The sequence below is a fragment of the Cylas formicarius genome, unplaced genomic scaffold (genome assembly GCF_029955315.1).
Source record: "Cylas formicarius isolate icCylForm1 unplaced genomic scaffold, icCylForm1.1 PGA_scaffold_10__41_contigs__length_53128322, whole genome shotgun sequence".
Taxonomy (NCBI): domain Eukaryota; kingdom Metazoa; phylum Arthropoda; class Insecta; order Coleoptera; family Brentidae; genus Cylas; species Cylas formicarius.
In genome coordinates, this window is record NW_026844214.1 from 15231221 (window position 1) to 15256324 (window position 25104).

At 34.7% G+C, this 25104-nt stretch overlaps 1 protein-coding gene across 2 annotated transcripts in view; it reads left to right on the plus strand.

The window, feature by feature from the left end:
- Positions 1-4839: 4839 nt before the first annotated feature.
- LOC132697118 (protein mini spindles) overlaps positions 4840-25104 on the plus strand; it is a 47850-nt gene continuing 27585 nt past the window's right edge. Inside the window, exons 1-10 of one of the 2 annotated variants that reach the window (XM_060662419.1) lie at positions 4840-5563; positions 5616-5842; positions 5892-6049; positions 10914-11140; positions 11193-11387; positions 11442-11622; positions 11673-11915; positions 19378-19573; positions 19628-19778; positions 24196-24443. In XM_060662419.1, the coding sequence (XP_060518402.1) occupies positions 5195-5563; positions 5616-5842; positions 5892-6049; positions 10914-11140; positions 11193-11387; positions 11442-11622; positions 11673-11915; positions 19378-19573; positions 19628-19778; positions 24196-24443 (2195 nt within the window). In that variant the 5' untranslated portion in view covers positions 4840-5194. The remainder of the gene's footprint in view (positions 5564-5615; positions 5843-5891; positions 6050-10913; positions 11141-11192; positions 11388-11441; positions 11623-11672; positions 11916-19377; positions 19574-19627; positions 19779-24195; positions 24444-25104) is intronic. The other variant, XM_060662412.1, reaches the window with a different exon arrangement.

Consider the following 25104-nt stretch of genomic DNA (forward strand, 5'->3'; position numbering starts at 1 on the left):
CCATCTCGGACTCTGACGATAAGTCATTTAAATATGAGGGAGAAGATTGACTTTTGCCAGTGTGATTCAATTTCTGCCTAGTCAAAGGCGGCACGAGACAATCCCTGTGGGCGTCCCTATCATACCCTGGTTCTATTTGGGGGGACTTACGCTTTTTTGCAATGACAGAATAAGTTTTAGAAGCAGATCTAGGGGAAGGCTGAGAGACGAGGGCAACCGTGTTATAAATAGGAGGGAAATTTTCATTAGAGCGATTAAACTCACTTGATTTGGGGCCTCTTGGGAAGAGTTTGGCCGCTTCAAAAAAGGATAGGTTGTACCATGCCATAGCCTCATTAATTTTCTTCTGTCTGTCCATTTCCGGACATGATCTATCAGTGGCCTGATGAGAGCCTTTACAGTGGATGCAAGTTGGCTTTGGAGATATTTCGCAATTACCCAGGCTGCATTTACCTTCATGATTTAAGTGGTCTGTCGGGCATGGTTTCTTCTTATAAAACTGTTCTTTCAGTTCACAATGAAATACTGGATGATTTCCAGCGCAGAAACTACATCTACCCTTGCTTTTGCATTGGTTTTTCCAATGACCAAACCTGCAACAATTCATACATAAAACAACAGGACTAACATATTTTTCGATTGAACACTCATTTTTATAGATACAGATTGATTCTGGAAGAGTTTTACCCTCAAATGTTATTATATAATCATTAGATGGAACTGTCTTGAAACCAAAAGTGCCAGGCAGAACACCTGGGCATTTGACCCTTTTAGTTAGTCTGCGAACATTAACAATCTTCACGCGTTTTAGCGATCTTCCGATGTTAACCTTGGCTTCTGCCTCAGAGTAAAAATCATCCTCATCAATTAAGTCACCAATGTCCCTCACCAACCCTCGGCAAGTGACTAGTCTTTGAGGTATATACTTATTATACCCACCAGCTGTCGAATATGTTTCATTAGATAAAAATTTATTTGCAGACTCAGAGGTGTTAAACTCCAAACCGATTTTATTGGCTCCTTTTCTGGAAATTTTCAATATACCTTGAACTTTCTGCGCTTGAAGTAACTTCCCAAAGTTCATAGGATGAAGTGTCCCCACCTTACTTGCAATCCCCTCCATAATCACCATAAAAGGCCCCTGGTCAGTAATTTCATATTTTGTTTTCCGATTTACTGTCCTTATGTTTGCTGAGATTTTGGCAACTTCCCGCAGGATTTCAGCGTCTTGCTCGAACTGATTCTTGATAATCTGGATCTCTGCCGATAACTATGACAACTCTTCACCTGAGGGCACATCAAAATACTGGAGCCTAGAAATATCTTCAGCAGTTTTTTGGCAATCGGGTGGCAAAATGTTACAAATAATGGCGTTCAACGGACGGTTTTGAGAATCATTGGATAAACTGTAATTTTCTTGTGCAGCATTAACCGTCGGGGGGCCCTCGCCCCCCGAAGAGTCCCCCATGGATAAGGTTAGGGGGCCAAGAGGAGGAAACTACCAGCCACAGAAACTGATATATAACTGGATGCGTTAAATGGACTCACCAAATAACAGAAAACAATTAAAATTAGGGCCGATGCCTAAAGATTTGCACAACAATACTCAGGTAGTCTTCACTCCTTCGCTGTTGTACCGAAAAAACCGTCTTTTTAGTTCTAAAAACAAATATGTTATAATGACTTTCGATGGAATCATTGCACATGGCGGACGTTGCTCCTGCCCGGTTTCAATAAAATTGTAGAAATCTGTTGAATTTAGTGTCGTGTAAAGAAAATTTTGTTTTGTACATTTGTTTTCTGATGTGATAGAGCCGCAGTGCCTATAATTCCGTGAAATAGTGTTCGTTTTACGCGGATGTACACGGATTTGTCATTGTTATTCCATAATGTATATGTTAGCACGGTTTCCGAATGTTCTGTACTCACGCTGGTATCCAGGCCGGATGGGATCGGATATCCCGTATAGGATAATTGCCGGAGTCGTATGAAGAATCGGTCGTCATTTTAAGACAATATTTAGAAGTTGGTCCCGTTTTTGTAAATGTTAAGCAACCTGGAGGATGATGGATTGGTCCAGGCCCCTCTTTAAGGAAGGCATTCTTCAGGATTTTTGTATATGCTAAACTTATTGTAAGCTTGCCGAGTGACCTATTGCAGTCGTGGCCATTAGAAGTAAAATCCAATCCAATATATTATAATGATTCGATCATTTTAATTAAATTGCTAAATTAAGGTCAACCATATATGCTGATAACACAGAGAAGGTCTATCCAACATGTGCAACATTTAAAATTTTGTTATTAAGCAATGACCTAATAATAAATAAGTTTGGCTGCAGGATTTTTAAAGCAGTATTTTCTCAAAATCTGTCCAAATCCCATTAAATATTCAGGCAAAAAGTTAAGTGAGTGGATATTGCTATTTAGAAAGAAAATCAGTCTCGTAAAAATTTATGCGCCGCAGGGAATATACTACCGCAAAAATTCCGCATTCAAATTTATTGACGATCTGTTAGCGGCCATGTTGGTTGTCGAATACGGCAAGGTGATTAGTTAAAAACAAAATTTTATGTCTCCCGCATGCGCATGTTGAATGGACCTAGTCAATTTTTCTTACATAGTTGCTTCAAGAGTTCCCGTACTATCAGCATAGACCAGTCGTCCATACGTCTAGTAGCTACATGGATGCACCGCACGCTACATAAAATTTTTGTAGAGAAGGTAATAACAGCGATATGCACACATATTTTGAGAAAAAACTACCTTAAAAATTTGCTTGAAAGTGGTAGACAATGATTCAGTAAAAATACTAGGAGATTGTCGAACTTCCATCGTCTTTATTTTTTGTTTACACAACCTTTCTGGTAGATCACTACCTGCTATACTGCAGATTAAAAAGTCTATATCTCTAGTAGCTGTGGTATAATAGATAAATGGTTTAACCCTGGCTGCTTTGGGCTATCCGTCTTGCGGATTCAGTAAGAATGCTGTGAGAGCTCAGGGATTGCAGAGTAACGTGACATTACTAGGAAAAAAAAAGAAAATTTAAACCAAAAACTAAAATAACAAAATATCAATGACAGCGCTGGCTCAATTCTGGTCCTTTGTAAATCCTCGGTTCTAAGACATCTCCCACTTTTCTCTGGTTTGTGTTCTAGAAAGCTGAACGACCAACAACAGTCTTGGTTTCTAATGTGTAACGGTGAACTTGGCTTCCGAAGTAAATCATTATGCAATAATTACTTTGTTAGCAGGCATATTAAAAACAATAGTTTGAGATTATAAATCTGAAATCATTTAAATTTTTATGCTTACGAAGGCACACGAAAACATTCAGGAGGTAAGTTCGTCGGCAGACCAGACGCTTCTTTCTCAGAGGTGGATTTTAATGTAGGTCCACATTATTTGCTGCGTTGATTCTTGTTTGATTGAGTGGACTGAATTTTTTGATAACTTTATTATTAACTTTTACAACTAAAAAAAAAGCGGAAAAATATGAAAATGAATAATGAAGCTTAACGTCTGCTAGCACCTGTTGCAGCATCCCTCGGTCTATCTTTAGTGTCGACAGTCGACAGCGCCGACCCCCTCTGCAAGCGACCTTTTTTAGGGCGCCCGCGGTGTTGCCGTTGCTGGGCAGTTTTAAAGATCGTCCACTCAGATTATGGATTCGTAGCACTACCTCGTGTATAGTTAGCCATTACCTTTTTGGAATGACGTCACACTGGTTTTAAATACCGTTTTTCTTATATTGTTTATATTTTAGCAATGATCCCTGACATTTGACGCATTTGAAGCTCTTTCAATTACATTATCAATTTGCGAAAGAAATCCAATTTTAGCTCACCAATCTTTTTCTAACTGAAAAAAGCCAAGATATTCAAAACTATTAGTAGCAATTGGTAATTATATGTTCAGGGCATTTTGTAAAAGTTTACAGTCACGACAAATCAATGTAAATTTTGACGAACATTATCTAAAAGACAAATAACCAAAACCGGCATTGACTGTTATAAAATAACGACAATGATGCGAAAACTACCCATGCGCCGTATGAATTCAATAACATTATATCCCAAGGCGTGCGGGTAGTCCCACCACCGTTAAACCTAAACAAAATTTCTGTTTTTGATATGTATCACCTCATATTACATATTGATTATTTCACAGTCTGTATTATGTGGTCACGTATCTAATTGACAACCATTCAAATTTAAATCATGTAGCACAGTGAGCTTTCTCGCGCATTGCTAATTAAAAGATGGCGCTGGCGATACCACTTTTTAATTGAGGAGCCAGAGATGGCAGCACTATGAACCAAAGTCCCCTTACATCGTTTCTAAGCTGAGCAATTTTCTGGGTAAAGTACTTAACTTCTAGTATTTTCCCTGATATTTGATTAACGTGTTGGATTCTTTTTTATAGATTTGCATTTGATATAGACATGGCAGAAAATATGATTTAAATTTAGTTGGTTAAAAAAAACGTGATGTGTAGTCGAATGCCAAAATCGGAAGAGCAGGGTCACCCTTTTTCAGAAAATTCTTCAAATTTATTTAAGTTATGGGTCGAAAGAGGTAAACCTGGACGTTGCGAAATTATGACACTGGAAGAAATTTATGGCAAATACGTCCTTTGTAATTCTCATGTTTGTCTAGATTTACAATTTAGTTCCAAATATAATTCGTTTTTTTTTTTAATTTAATTTAAAAACTAAATTCGTTCCTTTGATAAAGAAGCAATCTAAATAAAAAAATAAATAATTGGACGGAAAAACACAAGATGTCACTTTGTGAATGCAATAAGGCGGCAAAAACCGTTTCAGTTTTTCCTTGGTGGTTTGTGTCAAACACAGCTTGGAAGAGATTGGTGAGTTGAACTTCCTGAATCGAATAGGATCCCTAGATTAAACCGAAAAAGACGTCAAAGTGATCGATCGTTGGTCAGCTGAGATTTTACTTTTTTAATTTTTCGGGTAAAATAACAATAACGGAGTAAAATCGCGAAGAAAAAGCCTGTGTGCGTCTAAAATCCTGTTTAGTTATTGTAATTGTAACATCGCTTATAATTTCCTTCTAATTGAAGAAGTTTTTATTTGAAGTTTGTTTTTTTTTATTTGTTGGCAAAGCAAAAAATTTCAGTTTAGGTATCAATAGATGTGTTCAGGGGCTGAACAGTAGGTATTTAACAAAATGGAGGATGAAGAATTTAAAAAGTTGCCCATCGAAGAAAAATGTGTTCATAAATTGTGGAAAACTAGGGTAAATGGATATGAAGAAGTGACTAAGTTGTTCAGGCATCTGGACGATGAAAAGTCCCCCGAGTATTCCAAATATTTGGGTTTAGTGAAGAAATTTGTAACAGACAGTAATGCTTTAGCACAAGAGAAAGGTCTTGAGGCGACTTTAGCTTATGTAGAAAACTATGGGTTTGCTGGTAAAACTGTTTCGGAAGTAATGTCTGGCATAGTCATGAAATGCATAGCTGCGCCGAAACTCAAGACCAGAGACTTAGCATTGCAAATCATCCTTATGTATATTGAGATAGAAAAACAAGAAGCTGTGAGCTAGTCACTGTAATAGTTCTAGGGGATGTTGAATATTCAAGTTTTAGGTTCTGGAAGAGTTATTAAAGGGCACAGAGCAAAAAAATCCAAAAATAACAGCAGCTTGCATCCAAGCTTTGACCACGGCACTGCGCGAGTTTGGTATAAAGATTGTAAGCCCAAAACCAATTTTGAAGAAAATTGGAGTATTGTTTTCTGATCGTGATAAAGCTGTTAGAGATGAAGCACGTCTAATGGTCATTGAATTGTATAGGTGGATAGGCCCTGGCTTAAGGTAACTTAAAATTTATATTTGGTTTAGATTTGTTATGTCTGTATTGTAGGGCTCATCTGCAGAATGCAAATCTACAGGCAGTTCAGCTCACTGAACTAGAAACTGAGTTTTTAAAAATTGATGGAACTAAATCTTGCCCTTTGAGGTATGTTCGTTCTCAGCAGCAAAAACAGAGCAAACTAATGGCCGATGCTGAAGAAGTTGATGGTGAGTTCCAATAAATAAGTATTGTTGAAATAATAGTCAATATTTCCACAAGGTTCAGTGATAAATTGTACTATGCAATCTTATTTTTTGGCCATCTAAACTTGTGACTGGCATCAAAACAAAATTATTATTATACTTGTTACAGTAAAATGTACATAGTGCCAGTACCTATTTACACAGCCAAATGAAATAGTTCCCTAGATAAACCTTTTTGTAAATCTTCATGTATCATGCAAATAATTATAAGAGACTGCATTTGTACAATTGTTTTCCAGAGTCAATAACATTTTTTAAAAGCCTGGGTGCTTGTAGTAAAGAACTGTTTATTTCGAATAGCTCACTAATAATGTTATTGAAATGACATCATATGAATGAATGATGCAATGTGACAAAACTACTTCTTATAATCATTACTGCCTTGTATTTCGGGAAAATTACTCCACAAATTTTGAATAAAGTTCTTTTGGGGCCACTGAATTTTTGGTCAAGATAAAATAAGCTAGCCAAATGGTCTTCCACGGTGCTGAGTTGCACTGCTTGTGCTGAACTTATTATGTTGCCTACTAACACTACAAAGGATTCTCCATTAATGTTTAGTAAGGACATTGCTAATAACATAAATTCAAATCCCAGAAAATAATTTCTTCTATTTTAGTGTTATTAAACTCCAGCCAAAATTAGTGTGGTTAGTTAGAATGCCAAATATTTAAAAAATTCAAATATCAAAATAGTTGTACAGTGTCTTTGGTATTTACAAATAAACTCTGGTTGATCACTTTTATTATTTAGATTTATTAACTGCCTAAGCTTACAACAACGCTCTCTAATGGGATGTTTTGCTGCTGGTCACTGTTGTAGCTTTACTTATATAGCTATTAGATAATAAGCCTCAGGGAGGCTATAATATTTTTACCAAATTTTATCCATCTTCAAATAGTTAACTCGTTTTCTCTGATCATTTAACTATGTGCATGGATGGGGTAGATAAGGGGACATTTTTTATAAAAGTTTTTGCTTGCTTTAAATATAAGGTTCGGATTTTTTTTTTTTGTACAGGAAAGGAAAAAATGCAAAAATGTAATTATTGCTTAAGAATAAAGTGACCTTTTTTACAGCTTAAATACAAACGTTTTAAATTTCAATGTACATCACATTACAGATTTGCAAGCAAAAATTTGAAATATTAAAATTTTTATTTAAAATCAAAATATATCCAAGTTCAATTATCACCTATTTTATTTGATTGCACCTTTCATAATTGTGATGTGTGTGTGTTCATGTTGACTTTAGAACAGAGAATATTTATAATTGAAAATGGGAAACTCATAGGGGTTGCAAACAATCGCCTATGCAGTGTTAGCTAATAATGATTGTATTCAACGAAAAACATTTTGTTTCCATTACTGCATATTCAAATAAAGAAAATAAAAAATAAAAATAACAATTAGATAAGTGAACATAATTTTATATTTAACAAAATGTTCCACTGTTGAAATTTGTCAAAAGTTCTTATTTTTTCCAGCACAATTGATTCTGCTGCATCCAATGTTTTCTGCTTCAAAACTTTTTTGGTTAGTTTTCCTCCAATGAAACAAATCGTAATCTTGTCCTAAAAATTTATCCATTGCGGCCTGTCCATAGATTTCCATATTTGCCATTTTTGTTTCACATCTGTAGAATACGGTACACTGGTCATGCTGAAAATACATATATTGGCGATACTGAAGAAGCAATTTTACCAACTTTTCTGAATAAAATGTTTCAAGTATGTACAAATAAGAATGTCTGTTACACGTGTCATCAAGAAAGTATATTATAATTCCAAAGTAGGAAATGGAGCACCAAATATTGGTGGTGTATTCATGTTCTTATTTAGAAGTTTATTGCCTATACCCAAAAAGAAATTCATGCGCTCGTCACGGTCCCCATGTTCCCAGGTTTGGTTAAAAACTGGTTTATATGGAAGAGTTTTATTTTGCTTGCACACATTTCCAATATGACTTGTAAACTGTATGCTCATTAATCGATTACAAAATTAATTGGGTTAAAGTCGTCTTTATATCTGCAACAGATCCAATTTGAATTTATTTACCAAACTTATGCACTCAATTTCTGCGTAATGCAATATTTGGATATTTTTCTTGAAAGTTTTCACAAACGCAGCGATAAGAATTTTCGAGTAATTTTATTATAAATAATTTTTTTTGTCTTGATGAATAAGTCACAATTATGAAAGGTGCAACAAAATAAAATAGATGATAACGAAATCTAGAAATATTTTTGCTTGAAAATCGATAACGTAGATATAGTTTTAACATTCAACATTTCGTGTTTAAGCTTTATTCTTTAGCATATTTTATGTTTTCTAATTTTTTCGTACTCGTAATTGGAGTGTTGTAACAGAAAAAACCTATTTCTGAACTAGATAGAGGAAAATCGACATGCATGTCAAGGACTAGATTTTTGAGAAACATTTAATGACCGAGATATAGGGCGTTCTTGGACTCTTTTGAAAATTGCCCATAACTTTTTATTTATTAAAATTTTGAATTCGGATAAAAACATTACTAGGGCATTAGGTACTCAGACTTCTTCTACAGTTTCTCCGTTTTCTTATAAATGAATTTATAGTTGACAAACGCAGCGATAAGAATTTTCGAGTAATTTTATTATAAATAATTTTTTTTGTCTTGATGAATAAGTCACAATTATGAAAGGTGCAACAAAATAAAATAGATGATAACGAAATCTAGAAATATTTTTGCTTGAAAATCGATAACGTAGATATAGTTTTAACATTTAACATTTCGTGTTTAAGCTTTATTCTTTAGCAAATTTTATGTTTTCTAATTTTTTCGTACTCGTAATTGGAGTGTTGTAACAGAAAAAACCTATTTCTGAACTAGATAGAGGAAAATCGACATGCATGTCAAGGACTAGATTTTTGAGAAACATTTAATGACCGAGATATAGGGCGTTCTTGGACTCTTTTGAAAATTGCCCATAACTTTTTATTTATTAAAATTTTGAATTCGGATAAAAACATTACTAGGGCATTAGGTACTCAGACTTCTTCTACAGTTTCTCCGTTTTCTTATAAATGAATTTATAGTTGACTATGGTCTTAAAAAAATGCCGTGCGCTGTTCAGCCATATAAATTTGGTATCTGAAAAAAGGCGGAAATATAGGGTATTTTTTTACATACCTTTTATTTTGTATTGAATTTTGTGTTCTGTCTCATATAATTTTAGTGGCCAAACTTAAGCTTTAAAATTATGAAAAGTACGAAATTTCAATACATATCCAGAGCGGCACCAAACAGACAAGCGATTATTTCGGACGTTAAAAAATAATTTAACCAATTACCAAGCATATCCCCAAAGTTTTGACTACTTTAAAAAACATAAATTCAAGTCATATCGTACCAGAAAAGTTCACCAATTACATGAAGAGGATGCCGGAAGAAGAATACAATTTTGTAACTGGTTTATCGGAAAATGTTTGGAGTGATAAAGCGAGAATTAACTGTTTCGGAATATTTAACAGATACAATTTTTATCGCAGAAAATCCTCATGCTGTACTTTATCAAAATCGGCAAGGTCACTTTAGATTCAACGTATGGGTAAGAATTTTCCAAGGTAGATTTTTGGAACCTTTTTTTTAAATAAAAATCTGACAGCGCCTGGATATATAAAAAAAGTCGTACGTATAAAATAACAAAAACCTCTTTTGCTTATAATAAAATAAAACAATTTTTGTGCAAACCAGAGTTTGTTTTGTCCGATTTTTCGTTTAAATATAATAAAAAATCTTGCTAATTTTTAATAACATTTAGGTTTCTAATTGAATGTTTTTTATGAAAATATCCAAGACTTGTTCAATACTTTTGCCTTTTCTTCCGACTCAAATGAAGTTTATAAGACCCTTCAAAATTATCTTTTGTAAAATATTCAGAACAAACCAGACAGTTTTTGCCATCTCATTTACCATCCCATATTTGTTGAAGTTCTTTATCTTTAAGGAAAATGAAAAAATGCATTTCGCTTAAAATTTCTACTATTCTACTACCTACTAGCACTGCAAACAGCATTTCAGGTATATCTAAAATTTAAAATCATAAGATATTTTTTTGATAGATTCCTACTATTCCGCAAAGAATTATTATTTAAGAAATAAATATTTACTCTATAATGACGATAATTCTATCAACTCAATGTGACCGCACCTCTCCGCACCCTTTACTCGGTACTTGGAACGTAGGGCAACCTGTTGTGTTTACACCACCTGCGGTTGCAGTCATATGCCGCCTTCAACACAACATAGCTTTAAGCAAATGATTATTTGTCTGAACATTTCCGCTTACTTTGAGCTAAGTGCAAACGGTTTGTTTAAAGGTCACCATTTTTTTTTCAAGCGTAAAATAAGTTTTTGATCAACAATTGCGACTAGATTTAAGTAGAAAATAATATTTATAGACAGAGTGTACTATGAGACATTGGAAATTATTGAAGAAATAGTTGAAATATTTATTGTATTAATAAAAAAATATATTGGGTTATGTATGTCATCCAAGTGTCAAATAATGCAGCACCAACCGTCAACAGTCCAGCGAAATGCGTTTCCTATAAGGCCAGGTAAGATTACGAAAAAATAGATTTTTTTTATCTGATTTGGATGGAATAATTCGATATCAGAGTGAGGCCACATTCACTAACTAGATTATATGATCTCATTTCATTAACACCCTGTATTTCTCTTGCCCACTTTGTTTATAATATTTTTTTCTAACATGGGCAAACATGTGAATCTCTATTTTTCAATTATTTGGCATAATATGTAGCAATTACATTTCAACTTGTAAGGCGCCGACGACGAAGATAATGAAGAGGATGCGCCTAAAGAGATCGATCCGTACGACCTTGCCGACCCTGTCAATATTCTCTCCAAATTGCCAAAAGATTTTTATGAAAAAATTGAAGCAAAAAAATGGCAAGAAAGGAAAGACGTACTCGAGATCGTCGAAAACTTGCTCAAATCGCCGAAACTGGAAAATGGCGATTATGGCGACTTGGTTAGGGCCCTCAAAAAAGTAACAGTTTTCAGATGCCGTCTTCAATAAATTTTAAATTGTTCTTCATTAGGTGGTCCAAAAAGATTCCAACGTTATATGCGTGGCGATGGCCGCGAGATGTATTGCGGGCTTAGCTGCCGGTTTAAAAAGACAGTTCCAGATTTATTCCGTATCGCTAGTTTCCACCCTACTGGAAAAATTTAAGGAAAAGAAGCAAAACGTGTTGACTGCACTCAGAGATGCCATTGACGGCGTGTATCTTACAGTAAATCAATTCTTGGTGTCTATGTATATTATTCTTACTTTTCATTACTTTTAGACAAACATCGAAGCCATTCTGGAGGACGTTCTTGAAGCGCTTAACAACAAGAATCCCTCTGTTAAGTCAGAAACGTCCCTGTTTTTGGCTAGGGCTTTTACCAAAACATTGCCCAGGGCTATCACTAAAAAACATCTAAAAGCCGTCGTTGGAGTTTTGGTGAAAAATCTAAATGAACCGGGTGCGTTTTTATTGTTGGCTGTAGTTTTGTGTCATAAAGGGCGCTTGCAGATCCAACTGTGAGGGAATCGACTGCTGAAACCCTTGGCACGTTAATGAAACTTGTTGGTGAAAAAGCGATTGGCCCGTTCTTGGTAGAAATCGAAAAGGACACCCTAAAGATGAACAAAGTGAGAGAGTATTATGAAAAGGCGGTGATCTCTGTCAAGGTTGCTGCAACGAAAAAAGCCCCCATCAAAACTGACAAGGCAAAAGAAGGAGGAATGGACAAGGCGGGTTTCAAGGCGCCTGCAGGTAAGGTTATGGCGAGTGGTGATAATAATAAATTCCTTACTAATTCTAAAGGCCAGCAAACATATAATAGTGGAAATAATAAATATACTTCACTCAGAGCAGTTGTGCAATTACGTCACGTATAGTGACATAATAAAAAAAATGAACCATATGTCTTAGCTATTTTGCCACCATTTTTAGGTGAGTTCCGATTTTAATTAATTCATTAGTTTAAAGTAGGTACGTTAGGATACCCAATCCTAAAAACTTAATTAAAATTCTAATTTGCAAGGGTTTTTGCAACGTGGACGTTAGTCATCATGTTATAAATGGTAGAACCTACTAGAAACACGGTAATAATTTTCAGAAACTTAAATTGCTAATTCGTAAAAATGACATGACACTTAGCTTGTGGACGGCGTTTAGGGTATAAGCGGTTTTCCCGCATTTTTTTCTCTAGTGAAATAATCAACAAGTTTTAAAATAATTTAATAATTTAATTAAAAAATTTGATCTTGACGCTGCTTTTGACAAGGATTTCAAAACTGACGAAACAAAATTCCTGTCAATTTACATAATTAACATACTCCGCACATGATTTCTTAAAACTTATTACATATATGAATACTTAATACAAGAGAGTGGTTACAATATAAATTTGTAACCACAGGGATTATTAGGCCGGACGGGCCACTTAAAAGTTATATGATAAAGTTCAGACCAGACACTAATTAGCGAATAATAGGAATATCAGTTTGTTGAATGAAAGTGATATGACAGCGGCAAAGCGTTTATGTGGAGAAATAATTTTCCTGGAGCTAAGAAGATAAAAGTTTTTTTAGCTTAAACAATAGCGTAAATTGTTGTTCTTTATGTCATGCCCAATAACATCTACTTTTTTTTGAAAACTGTTGATTTTATTTTGTTTGGATGTACACTATATAGTGGAATCCACCTATATAGATAATTAACCATGGTAAAATAAATTCCACATTTTATAAATTGATTTGCTATTTGAGCCGTGCTTACACTTGTATTTTATTTAATTTGTTATAAAATAGCTCAGCAAATGTAACTATGCCTTTATATTATTACCTAGTGTTGTATCAATCGTTCATTTTACAAGGACCGAATCAATCATTGACCGATTTCGAAGAGGACCGAATCATTTCAATCAATCGTTCATTTCAATACTTTCTGACGCCAACATAAGCGGCAATAGTCACTGACTCCTAATCGTCCGAACAACCGATTCAGATTCATTTGAATTTGAATTATTGTTGTGTCTCTATATTATGTTTTCTGTTCTAGTTAGTATAATATTTAGCTGTGTTCTGCTTTTTGTGTAATCATGATTTTATAAAAATAGGTGCTACGTATTGGGTTGTACCAGTAATACATTAATTTGTTTAAATACCTGTGTGGAAATAGATATTTCATTCAATATTCAATTCAACACATAAGCAAATCTACCAATCAATGTCGCCACTCAATACTATAGAATAATTATAACAATATTCCCATTCCTTTTCCGTGGCCTGTTTCAGTCATGCATTTAAATCTTAAACCATTCAAATGAATCGTATTCCGGCGAATTCGTTTGTTTTGGTACGGTCGGTCGATCGGTCGTCCTGTATTCGGTTACTTCAGAATGGTCAGGGCGGCAGCGAGGGCGAACAAATTTATAGTTTTCAAAAAGTCAAATCGTTTGGTAGATATAATATTCCTACTTAACATTAAAATGGCAGTGTGATGGCAGAATTACTTTCAATTTAAATTTAAACAAAAAAATTAAGTATAGTTTTTTCGCATTGATTGGTACTCTTGTAAGGAAACTAAGAAGATATTTAGAAATAAATACTCAATCATTTAATTGGTAAAAATTTTAATATCACTATATTCAATGACAGGTTAAGAAAATAGGGGACTATCTTTAAATTAATAACAATATATTTACAACTAATGAGTTTGTACCTACCTATGTACACAGTAAACTAGTAAAATTTAACAATTTAGAAAAACCTGGCAAAAATCAAAGAAACATCCATGCATAGTTGCTGTTACCACAGTACCATTAATAAAATGGGGAAATATCTCGGTAATATGATGATGTAATACAGCTTCATATAGAGACTTCAACTTTCTCTTCATAAATACATGTAAAATGGCAAAAGCCTAAAATATTGAACTACTAACAGTAAATGTGCTGGTTAAATATAATTATTATTTGTAACCAAATTGAGACTTCCACTTACATGATCCATGCATGTGGCAAAAAGTCAGAATCTGTGCAAATCCTGATCTTCTTGGAACTGCTTTGAAAGTACCATTTATAAAGGTATATTGGGAATGACCAAAGTTGCTGATAAATTGGGTATTTCCAAAAACAATTGCTCTTTGTTCGTCCCTGGTCACCACAGCAATTGAAAAACAGGCCCACTTGAAGAATTAGAATATCTAGACCACTCGCCTGTTTGTAAAATTTCCGCCAATCCCTCAAGGCTCCCTGGTACATTTGAAGTTGTTGTCCGCCACTATCTTTGCAAGGATGTTCTAATTGAATTATAAGGCACATAAACTGCCCTTCTGGGTTTTTGAAATACATAACGTAAAGGTAGTATGTCATAATAGGTATGTATATAATTTGGTCAATGGATTTGCAATGTAGCTTTGCTTCAATTTAACCTAACTTGTATCTCTTGTTTTTGCCAGTTTATAACACGCTGTGTATCTTTTATAGGTAATATAAACAAAATGAATATGATTGTCAGTTTCGACAAATGAATCTTACTCCTACCCCACTTGTCTTACTGTGTAGCAATACCATCATAAATAGCCTTTACATTTCTTCTGTCTTGCAAGCAGTAATATTTTATTATTTTTATATTTCCTCTAATATTGTTATCTTCTCTTGGATGGTTGTAATTAGCATTAGCAATAATCAATTCTTCTGCAGAGGTACTCTTTCCTGAAGCTGTACAAAAAAGTTTCCGGAACTGAATACACCCTAAATACCTATAAGATAAGTTACATGAAACAGTTTATTTTAAATCAGAAGTTAAAAAGACTAAATACATATAAAGATATTATATAAACGCAAACTCGTAAAAAATCATTTTGTGGTTTCCGCACACTTTTTAGTTTTATTAAGATCATCAAGCAGTCTATAATTTTTAGTGTCATATGCACATTGTTTAGTTAACCTCGATAGCGCATTATTTGGATTGCCTAGTGGACTGTATTTCACTTTTCTTTTAATTTTATTGAATTGAAATCATTATATAAGAGTCATAAAGCTCTTCTAACCAGTGCCGCTATGGTATGCTTCCTGGGCCCCAGTATGAGATCTTTAACCGTTAACTGTATCACTCATTTGATTCTTTTGATAGAACAAGTAGTTATGATACACGAAACCGATAGAGACTGCTAGTAATTTGGGAATTAAATTATAGGTAACAAGATATGTTTTATTTGTATATAAAGTTCATGAAACATGAAGCAGAAATCTCTTTTCTTAAAAAGAAAATAAAAAAATTCTAAATCACTTAATAATAACAATGATAGTAATAATAATACCGAATAAAATAAATATGAAAGAGGTGTAAAGTAAATCTACCGTGAACGCGTGCGGATGTCGGTGCTGTTGCTCTGATTAGTTTTTTGCTTGCAACTAAGGCTCGGGTTGATTCTTATTGCTGAAACTTCGTTAAGTGATGTGTTTAGTGTATTACGTGAAAATACTCCTCTTAGTTAGCAGTTTAGGCTAAACACATTTGATTACCACCAGCTCGGTTTGACATTTTGTGGCGTTCAAAAAAGGTATAACTTTTTCTGGCTCTCGTTCACTTTGGCCGCTACCAGGACCGCTCAATATAAAACGCGATGTGCTGTAAAGAGTGCAATACGTCGCTGTCTTCTCCAAGGCTCAGTGGTAAGTGCAGTGACTGGGACTTGCATGCCGTCTATGTGGGGCTGTCGAAGGAGGCAGCTTCTTGTATGACGCGCATTAAATTTTATAATATTCTGCGGTAAATGCAGCAAGCAGGAAGACAAGCTTGATCAGCTAGTTAAAAAACTTGAGGCGAGAGATGGACAGTTAGATGAGTAGAATAAGAGGTTGGAGAGAATGGAAACAACCTTCAGCAGTGGCATAGCGGCTCTCGAAGCTGCGATCGTTAATTCAGCTAGTTCTCCTCCCACCCCTGACATACGGGAGGAGATTTTATCTGAAGCATATGAGCGCTTTAAACGCTCCGGCAATATTACCATTTCAAAACTTCCCAAGTCTGATCGAGATCAAGATAAGCAATCGACAACGGAGATTATACATCATAAAACGAATGAAGTTCTAAATGTCTCTTTGCTTCTGTTGGGAGCCCTTCATGCTGATGGGGAAAGGTCTAGAGTTCGAGCGCTAAGGGTCGTAGTTGGAAATCCTGAAGTGGTTAAAAAAATCCTAAAACAGAAAAACAACCGGACCGTTTAGAAATTTTAAGATATTTGACGACCAAACGCCTTCTCAGCGCGTCAACACGCGGACAAACACGAGAAAGGTGAGAAGGAGTTAACAATAAAATATATTAAAGGTGTGCCTTCAATCGTCAACATCTCGGCTCCAAAAAAGTAAGCGTTAAAGCCTTCCATTCCCGATTGCACCATATCTATTTTAGGATATACAATTTATCATTCCGATAGCAGGTGGGGCGGCGACGCTTGTATTTACGTTGCTGATCATATTGCCGGTACTTACAGGATCAAGCTCTTAGATTTAATGATGGGTCAGATGATAGACGCTGTTTGTCATTTACCAGTTCTGACTTTAGTTTTAAGTCGCCTGTGTATACAGGCCGAGCGATACTGATAATTATTCTAATCTATAGCTCTTACAATCCATGAACAATTTTGTCACAAATTTCGTCAACCCTGTTATTGCTGGCGACTTCAACATCCCAAGAATATCCTGACCTGTTACTTCAAACGACTTTGTCCCGACTTCCATGAAATACATGTTCCTAGATTTTTTGTCAGATTGTAATCTTAGTCGACTTGTTGAAGAACACGCGCGCTTCCGAGAGAACTACGCTCCATCAACTCTCAATCTTGACAAATTGAAACTTGATTCCCCGATCGGCAAATCTGATCATGTCGTTATTGAGTTTTGTATTCAAGCCTTATAACTAGCCCAAGCAAGTCAATAATCGTAAAATGTTATGCAAGACAAATTTTGCAAGATTAGCTGCAGACCTTTCCATACATGGAACTTTCCTGATAACGACGTTAATGTTGCGTGGACATATTTTCTGTCTATTCTGGATTATTACTTAGGCACAAGCTCCAAAACTCATTTTGTTAAATCCAATTCTGAATAACCTTTGTTAACTAGAGGCGAAGTTAGGATTCCTCCTCATTCGGCTCAAAGGGTTTTATTCCTATGTCAGACAACACATATCGTCTAAGGTATCCCTTCCTGTCTTTAGAGATACCTCGGGAGAGGTCTCCTGTAACCAGCACTTCATTTCAAATGAATTTGCTTCATATTTTGCTAGTGTCTTTGCTGATGAACCAGCTAACCTATCTTCTCACTATGATGGTCCTATAAATCTAGATTTATTAGAAGACATTCACTTTGACCAAGAGGACGTAAAAAAACTTCTTTCTGAGTTAAAAGAATATTCTGCTCCCAGACCTTATGGAATTTCCAGTAAAATCTTAAAAGCGCGTGCCGCTGTGCTTGCAGAGCTGATTTTTGGAGAAAATCTTTGGACTCTGCCACACTCCCGACCCAGTGGTAATCCGCAAATGTAACACCGATTTATAAAAAGGGTGATATGCTCGATGTTTCAAATTACCGCCCTATCAGCCTAGTGAGTATTATATGTAAAGTTCTTGAACGCCTTATAGTAAATCAGCTGTTACCGTTTTTGATCGACTGCCATATTATACCTACAGCGCAGCATGGCTTTGTTCCCGCCAGATCATATTAAATACATTGACATGCTTAAATTACTGGACATTATCTCTTGACTCAGGTGATTCGGTGGATATTATTCACCTCAACTTCAGCAAAGCTTTCGACAAAGTGCCACATCGACGCTTGTTATTCAAACTTGAAAAGGTCGGAGTGGGGGGTAAACTGCTAGAGTGGATAGAGGCGTTTTTAAGCGACCGGTCGTTCAGAGTTCGAATTGCCAACGCTTTTTCACTGCCACAAAACGTGCCTAGTGGTGTTCCCCAGGGATCGATGCTGGGGCCAGTGCTATTCTTAGTGTATACCGTGGATTTGCTTTAAAGCATTGATTCTCATGTTAGCGCTTATGCTGATGACACTAAATTATTTGCAAATCCTTCAACACGTGCGGACGTATTGGAGAGAGGCTTGAGTACTATTTCCAAGTGGTGTTCAACTTGGCTATTGCCGCTGAATGCTCGAAAGTGCTCTGTGCTGCATGATGGCAAGAACAATCTCGGTTTGAACTATTATATCAATCAAGTGTCGATTCTCAGATGGACCTAGGTGTGACAGTGTACACATTGCAAAGAAAGCAAACTGCGCGTTATTTTTGTTAAAAAAAGACTTTTAAAAATCCAACGTAAGGATGTGTGTTTAAGGATGAAGATGTTGACATGCGAATTTCACTGGGTTGACATTAAAAAGCCATATCGTTGCATTTATTAATTTCGTTGATCACTTTTTGCGATTATGTCAGAAAACGCCAGCTGGTGTCAAAGTAATACTATTTACAAATCTTCTGGATTCCTCCTGCGTCAGTTTCATTAACAGTTTTAGATGAGTTCTGAAGAAGCGAACAGGATGATTGGAGAAACGTCCACAAATTTGATTTGTTAAAAACCAACGCAGTAGGAATCCAGAAGATTTGTAAATAGTAAATCCTAATCACGTCAGGGTGCACGATTGGTAGCCCTTTTTACGGACTCCAAGTTTTTTTTTAAATCCGTTAAGCATTAATTAAAAAAGGTTTGAAATTGTCTCAACTTTACTATACAGTACTATACAGACAATACTCACTTTAACCATAATTAATCCTGGATTTTTTTATAGAACCTAGTTTTAAAATTGATGATAACAATTACGTTCCCCGGTGGACATTTCAGAAACTCGAAAATAACTTTTTCTGATTTACTTACTGCCCGGTACAATCCTTTGGTTTTACTATTATGATGTACTTTTTTATTTTAATGCAGTACCCGAGTTGTAATTTGTAGCACTAGTTTATAGTTTCAGAAGCGGTAAAATTTCCATAGTTCTCACAAGTTCCTAGTTTCAGAAGCGGTAAAATTTCCATAGTCTTTACAAATTCCTTGTTTTTCACTTTCACTTTTTACAAATTACATTTAAGTAGTTGACTTTAAATGAGTTAATTCTCCCCCAAAATTTTTTACTTTAATTTTTGGAAATAAATAGACTTTATCTACAAATAGATTTTTTGGCTTAAATTCATTGTCTTGAACATCGTATCCGTAGTACCGAAAAAGAAACCGTCGGTGACGAATTTAACGGGAACCGCCACCATCGTGAAGTGTAAGGGAGTGAAAGCTGCACCGAAGCCGGCTCTTAAGATTGAAAAGGAACTCGACGATGTGGAAGTGGATAGTATCGTGGAGGACCTTTTCCCTAGCGGCATCGTTAGCGAACTCGTGGACTCAGTATGGAAGACCAGGTATTTCTGTGTAGGTGGTTCGTCATCGGATGTGCTCAATTGGATGTATTGCAGACTGGTGGCAGCAGAGCAAATAATTTCAAAATTACGAACTATGGACGGAAATTCTATTCCGACGCAGGCTATCGTTAAGACCGTAATGAAGAAGCCAGGCTTAAAGGACACTAACTTCCAGGTACTCAAAGTGAAACTGGACATTGTGAAGGTAAGAATATTGGTTTTTATGACGTTTTTAAATGTTTATTTCTGGCTTCAAATGCAATCACATCACTTTACAGATAATGGTAATAATAATAATAATAATAATAATAATAATAATAATAATAATAAAAGGATATTATTGTTATTATTATTATTATTATTATTATTATTATTATTATATAAACATCTACAAGATTACAAAGAATTAATTAATATAATAGGATAAGATTACAATATAAAAAAGTAAAAATTGATAAATAATAAAAAGACAACCGACAATTGCAATCCCTACTACCCATTAAAAATCATAGTTAAGTCCTATCTTAGCATAGTACATTAAAAGAAGAAGGGTCGTGGAAGGTCGCGAAATGGTTTTATTACAATTTTAACTTGTTGATTGGTGGGATAATGGGTATGGACAAATTAATCCAATTAATTCAGGGACGTCCAAGTGTTTGGGATAAGAGGGTGGATGAATATAAAGATAGAACGAGGAAAGAAAAGTGCTGGTGGAAAATTCGTTAGTTGATGGAAAAAGAAATTTGGGATGCGAAGAACTTTTTTCCGTTAGCGCAATTTCAGGGTGTTTTCCATTTTATCAACTGTGCTAGTGTGGACTCCGCCGACGGAAATTCCGCCTTTACTCCACCATGTCTGGGATAGACCTAATTTTTTTTTTTTTTTGCTTGACCGACGTCAATGTACGATAGTTCTCGGGCGCCAGCCTAAGTAATCGAAGTGGCTTAGGCTCCGCTTACCCTTGATAGTCGCGGTGGAGAACGTTAAATTTCCATTAAATTTCGTATTTTTTACGATAGCGGACTATCGCAGCTTTATTTCTAAAATTATAGCAAATAACCACTGTCCTTAAAACTACCCGGCCTTTCAATATATTTACAACCTAAAAGTCCAAGATTATTAGCCCTTTTCGAAAGGGGGTTGCGTTTTCCGGAGTTCCAATTCCTGCCTTGCTGTCTCTGTTTTGGTGGGTGGGGGGCTCGGTCAGCCGAAATACTCCGAACCCATGCAGGATAGGAACGGGTAGTGTGGCACGAAATACTCCGAAACCACAGGGGCGGTTGGCCGAAATACTCCGTACTAATGAACTGACGTCGGGGACCAAAAGGATGGTTTCGGCCGAAATACCCTGATGCGGGAGCCGCTCGATGAAATACTCCGAACCAGGGCGCAGAGGAAGGGAATATATCGGTCCAAATACTCCGAACCGACTGAGAAAACGGAACGTGTTTCTGGCGGTGCGACGGCAGGTTCGGAACTCCTCCGAAACGCTCGATCGGTCGGCTCACCTTGCAACGCGTCGTAATTAATCTTCTAATAAGGTCGTACTACAACGTCAAATTTCTGTTTTTAACCCTAACTATGCCGCTAAACAAAGAGTGATATGGCCTTTATCTCCCGAAAATTTGTATCACCATCAAAAAACGCACAGGGATTCAGAGTCCGGTTCTGTTCCTCGTAACAGTCTTCATTGACTTAAAAGTGAAAGTTGTGGCTAAGGAGACTAGGATTTTTCTTTACGAACATAACCATAGAAAGATAATATACTTTCTCCATCTGCTTATAGTGCCAAAGCAAAAATGTTTTGATTGGTTGATTTTTTGATGTGATTGAGTTTAAAATTTTATTTAAAAATTATCTGTGGCAGACGTGCACAATAAAGCAAAGTAAAAATAGTGTTATGTTGAGACCAAAGTTAGTATGCAACAAGTTTTATACTTTTTTACCACCATTAGCTAATGGATACATTTTTGGAAAACACAATATAGGTGGTGAGTCACATGTGAAGTGACCATCAGTACTGAGAAATATTAAAATACCGTGGCTAAATTTGGAAAACACAATATAGGCGATGAGTCACATGTGAAGTTACCGTCAGTACTGACAAATGTTAAAATACTATGGCTAAAATCTACCCAAATCCGTGATTAACGTACCAAAGTGGCTCGCGACTGTCAGTAAGGAAACAGACGTCTCAAAGTATCACTTTGTGTATAATTGGGTATTTTGGAGTAGGGAGGTAGAATAAGTACATTTGTTGCACTAAGCAGCAAAACAGTTTTTAGAATAATTTAACTAATGTATGTAAATGACCAATATACCACCCTAAGTAGTATTTGAAATTCATTTTCTTCGTTCACTACAGTTTTGACTCTTTCGTTCTTTTCATAAGCAACACTTCCAGTTTGAGTAAAATGTTTCATCAAATTTTCAACAGGCTGCCTTCTATCGCTTGACATGTTTTAAATAATTATTTATTTGCATTTACATTTACATTTGTAACCTACATTTGCATGGCCAACTTATATTTGCACCAAGTGATGCGATCTTAAATAGTATATCATGGAACAAGTGTGGCAAATGGCATTTGAGTCACGAGCGGAGCTCAGCGAAGCCAGTGTTTAATAAACGAGTGACTTAAAAAGTTTAATAAACCTGTTGCATACTACACTTTTTCTACGAATGTTAGTTTTTGAGTATATTTGAACAACAACAATAGAATAATAATTTCGTCACATTTCTACTTCTGTTCAATTCTCTTGTTTTTAATAATTAAGTTAAGCATCATATTCAATTATGACTTATATACTTAGCGAGTTGATATGTTAAATTATGCAAATCTATGTATTAAGTATAAAACAAACACAGGCACTTTAATTTTTGTTTATAAATTGTTACACTAGCAATTTCTTAAACATTTATTAAATAATTCTTCATTTGGTAGAGAACATGAATATAACACAAGTCGAGAAATAACTTTTACCTACGTAAAGTAAATAGTATCAAAATAATCAGTTCTATATGGGTTCAAAACAGTTTAATGAATTATCTGATTGCATTAAGAAATGTAAAAACTTAAATAGCTTCAAATGCAATAATGTAATTTAATGTAATGCAATATGTAAGGGAAATAGTTTATATTTGTGATTGAAACCACTAATTTGATTGTAATTATTGTTAGTACAATTATATAGCCACTTGTGATGACTGTGGGATTTGCATATTTCCAAACAAAATTGTACGTTGAAAATTTATTAGTTAATTTTATTTTATTTATTTTATCTATTTTTGTCTTTTGACTAGCTAATAATCAATATTATTCTGATTATGAATCAAAATAGAAAAAAAAATCATGGGGCAGTTTTATTTTTAGTTGCTTAATTTAAAAAATAATAATGAGTGGTTAAAAGAAATCAGCGGCGTACCTTAGTAGTTTCTATGACCAATTATTAATAGAAATTCCATATACACATTAAAATTAGTATTATATTTAAATACAAGAAATCGAATCCTTTAATAAATAAATAATAATGCTATTTCCAATATGTGATTTATAATAATAATGATTCTAAAAATAACAATATTTGTTTTTTCAATTAACACGCAGGGATACATAAAATTCATACTTTAATATACTATTTAGACTAAACTATAAAAAAGATGCCAAAAACACTTAACAAAATTATATTTAAATTACTTAAACAACGAAATTATATATGTAATATTTGTTTGGAGAAAAGGAAAGACTAAACATATAGTAAACAAAAAATTAGGTGGGAAGTAGTATACATAATACAAAATTTTTTATTCTCTAAAACTTGGTAGGAGGAGATCTTTTAGTATATCTGACATGTTATTACATTCTTTTTTTAAATTTGCTTTGGCAACTAACAATAAAAAGAGAGATAGACTGTTTTTTTTTTGGGGGATGTTATTGGACAAAGAAAAATAAATTAAAATAGGATGTTCCCTTTAAATAAATCATATGTTGAGATTTTTCTTATGTTTTGTATCTATCTATCTATTTGTAGAAAATCATTTTGAAAACATCAGACTGTTAAAAAACAAAATTTGTTTTATTCGATATGACCATATATATAACATTAACGAACTAATTAGTAGTGAAATAAATAACTTTATAATATAAATGGTGGTCATTAGAGCTTTAGGTAAGTTAAAAAGAGTGTAGCAACTGTGTGTTCAGGATATTTTCAACAATCTTATTTTTATTTCTATTTATTTATCTACTTTGAACAATAGAGATATGCCACAACTCTAATAATTATATAAAAGACGATGCGTTCGCGTGAGGAGATGATGTATAGCGACGGTTTTATTTTTACCTAATTCTAGTCTTAATGTATAAAATAACTAAAATATGTTACATATTTTGAAATCCTTTTTTAAAATATACAGTGCTATACTACCATATAAAAATAGGTGTGTAATATTAAATATACGTATTAAACCGTACAACTTCTGCATTTCTAAGATCTAAAATGTAAAATAAAAAAATTAATAAAATAAATATAGTAACTGTGTACACACGTACATACAATGATTTACAATTTGTTTTGTGCTGCAGCTCTGAAAGATTTGTGCAGCGAAACTTTGTTTTTCAGTACTTGGCTGAAAATGGCATATTTTCCACAACGACAGTCGACTGTTGCGTTAACGACATATGTGATAAAATTGCGGACGTCAAAAATGGACCCTACGTCGCTGAAACCTTAACCGCCATGGCTGACGCAACCAATTTGGGTCATGTGTCCACTGCGGTACTGGAAACCGTTTTCTCCCAAAGAAGCCCGAAATTGCAGCAGGAGGCGTTGAACTGGTTATTGGTTGCCGTAAAGGAATTCGGAATATCGTAAGAGAGCTTGTTGTCATTCCATTCCTAGGGCATTTCATTATTTAGTCATTTTAATTATTTACTTAATATATTTTTAATTTAGCTGCAGTTTATGAGTTACTTTTATTATGTTAGTTATTCATTGATTAAAAAAGTATATAGAAAATATATGGTACTTACCTGACACAAAAAAAGGGTAGCCTAGCAATTTATTCAGCAACTAAATTATAAGTATAGTTAAATCACCTGCCTTTCCTTGGTTTTTAATGACTTTACAGTGTGTCCATTTTTCATTGTTATTGCAGGGTATCTCAGTAATTATTAGGGATAGAAGGATGCGGTATTCACAATAGACACAGAGAGGATTATTGTCAAAACGACATCTTTTGTTTTATGAAAATCGAACACAGTATTGTTAAAACCGCATCGTTCTGTCTCTAAAATAGCTGAGATATCCCGCAATGACGAAAACTGAACACACAGCAATAAGTAAATCAACTTCATCGGTAGCTGACACATTAGCGTCACAGGATTATCAGTGGTGTAATTAGTACTATGAAACTTTTTTACACGATTCTTCCTTGCAGGAATAGAAAAATCAACTGATGCAATTATGACACAGACGCAATTATCTATGGAGTAGTTTTTTGTAATTGTATATTACTTTTAGCAATAATTT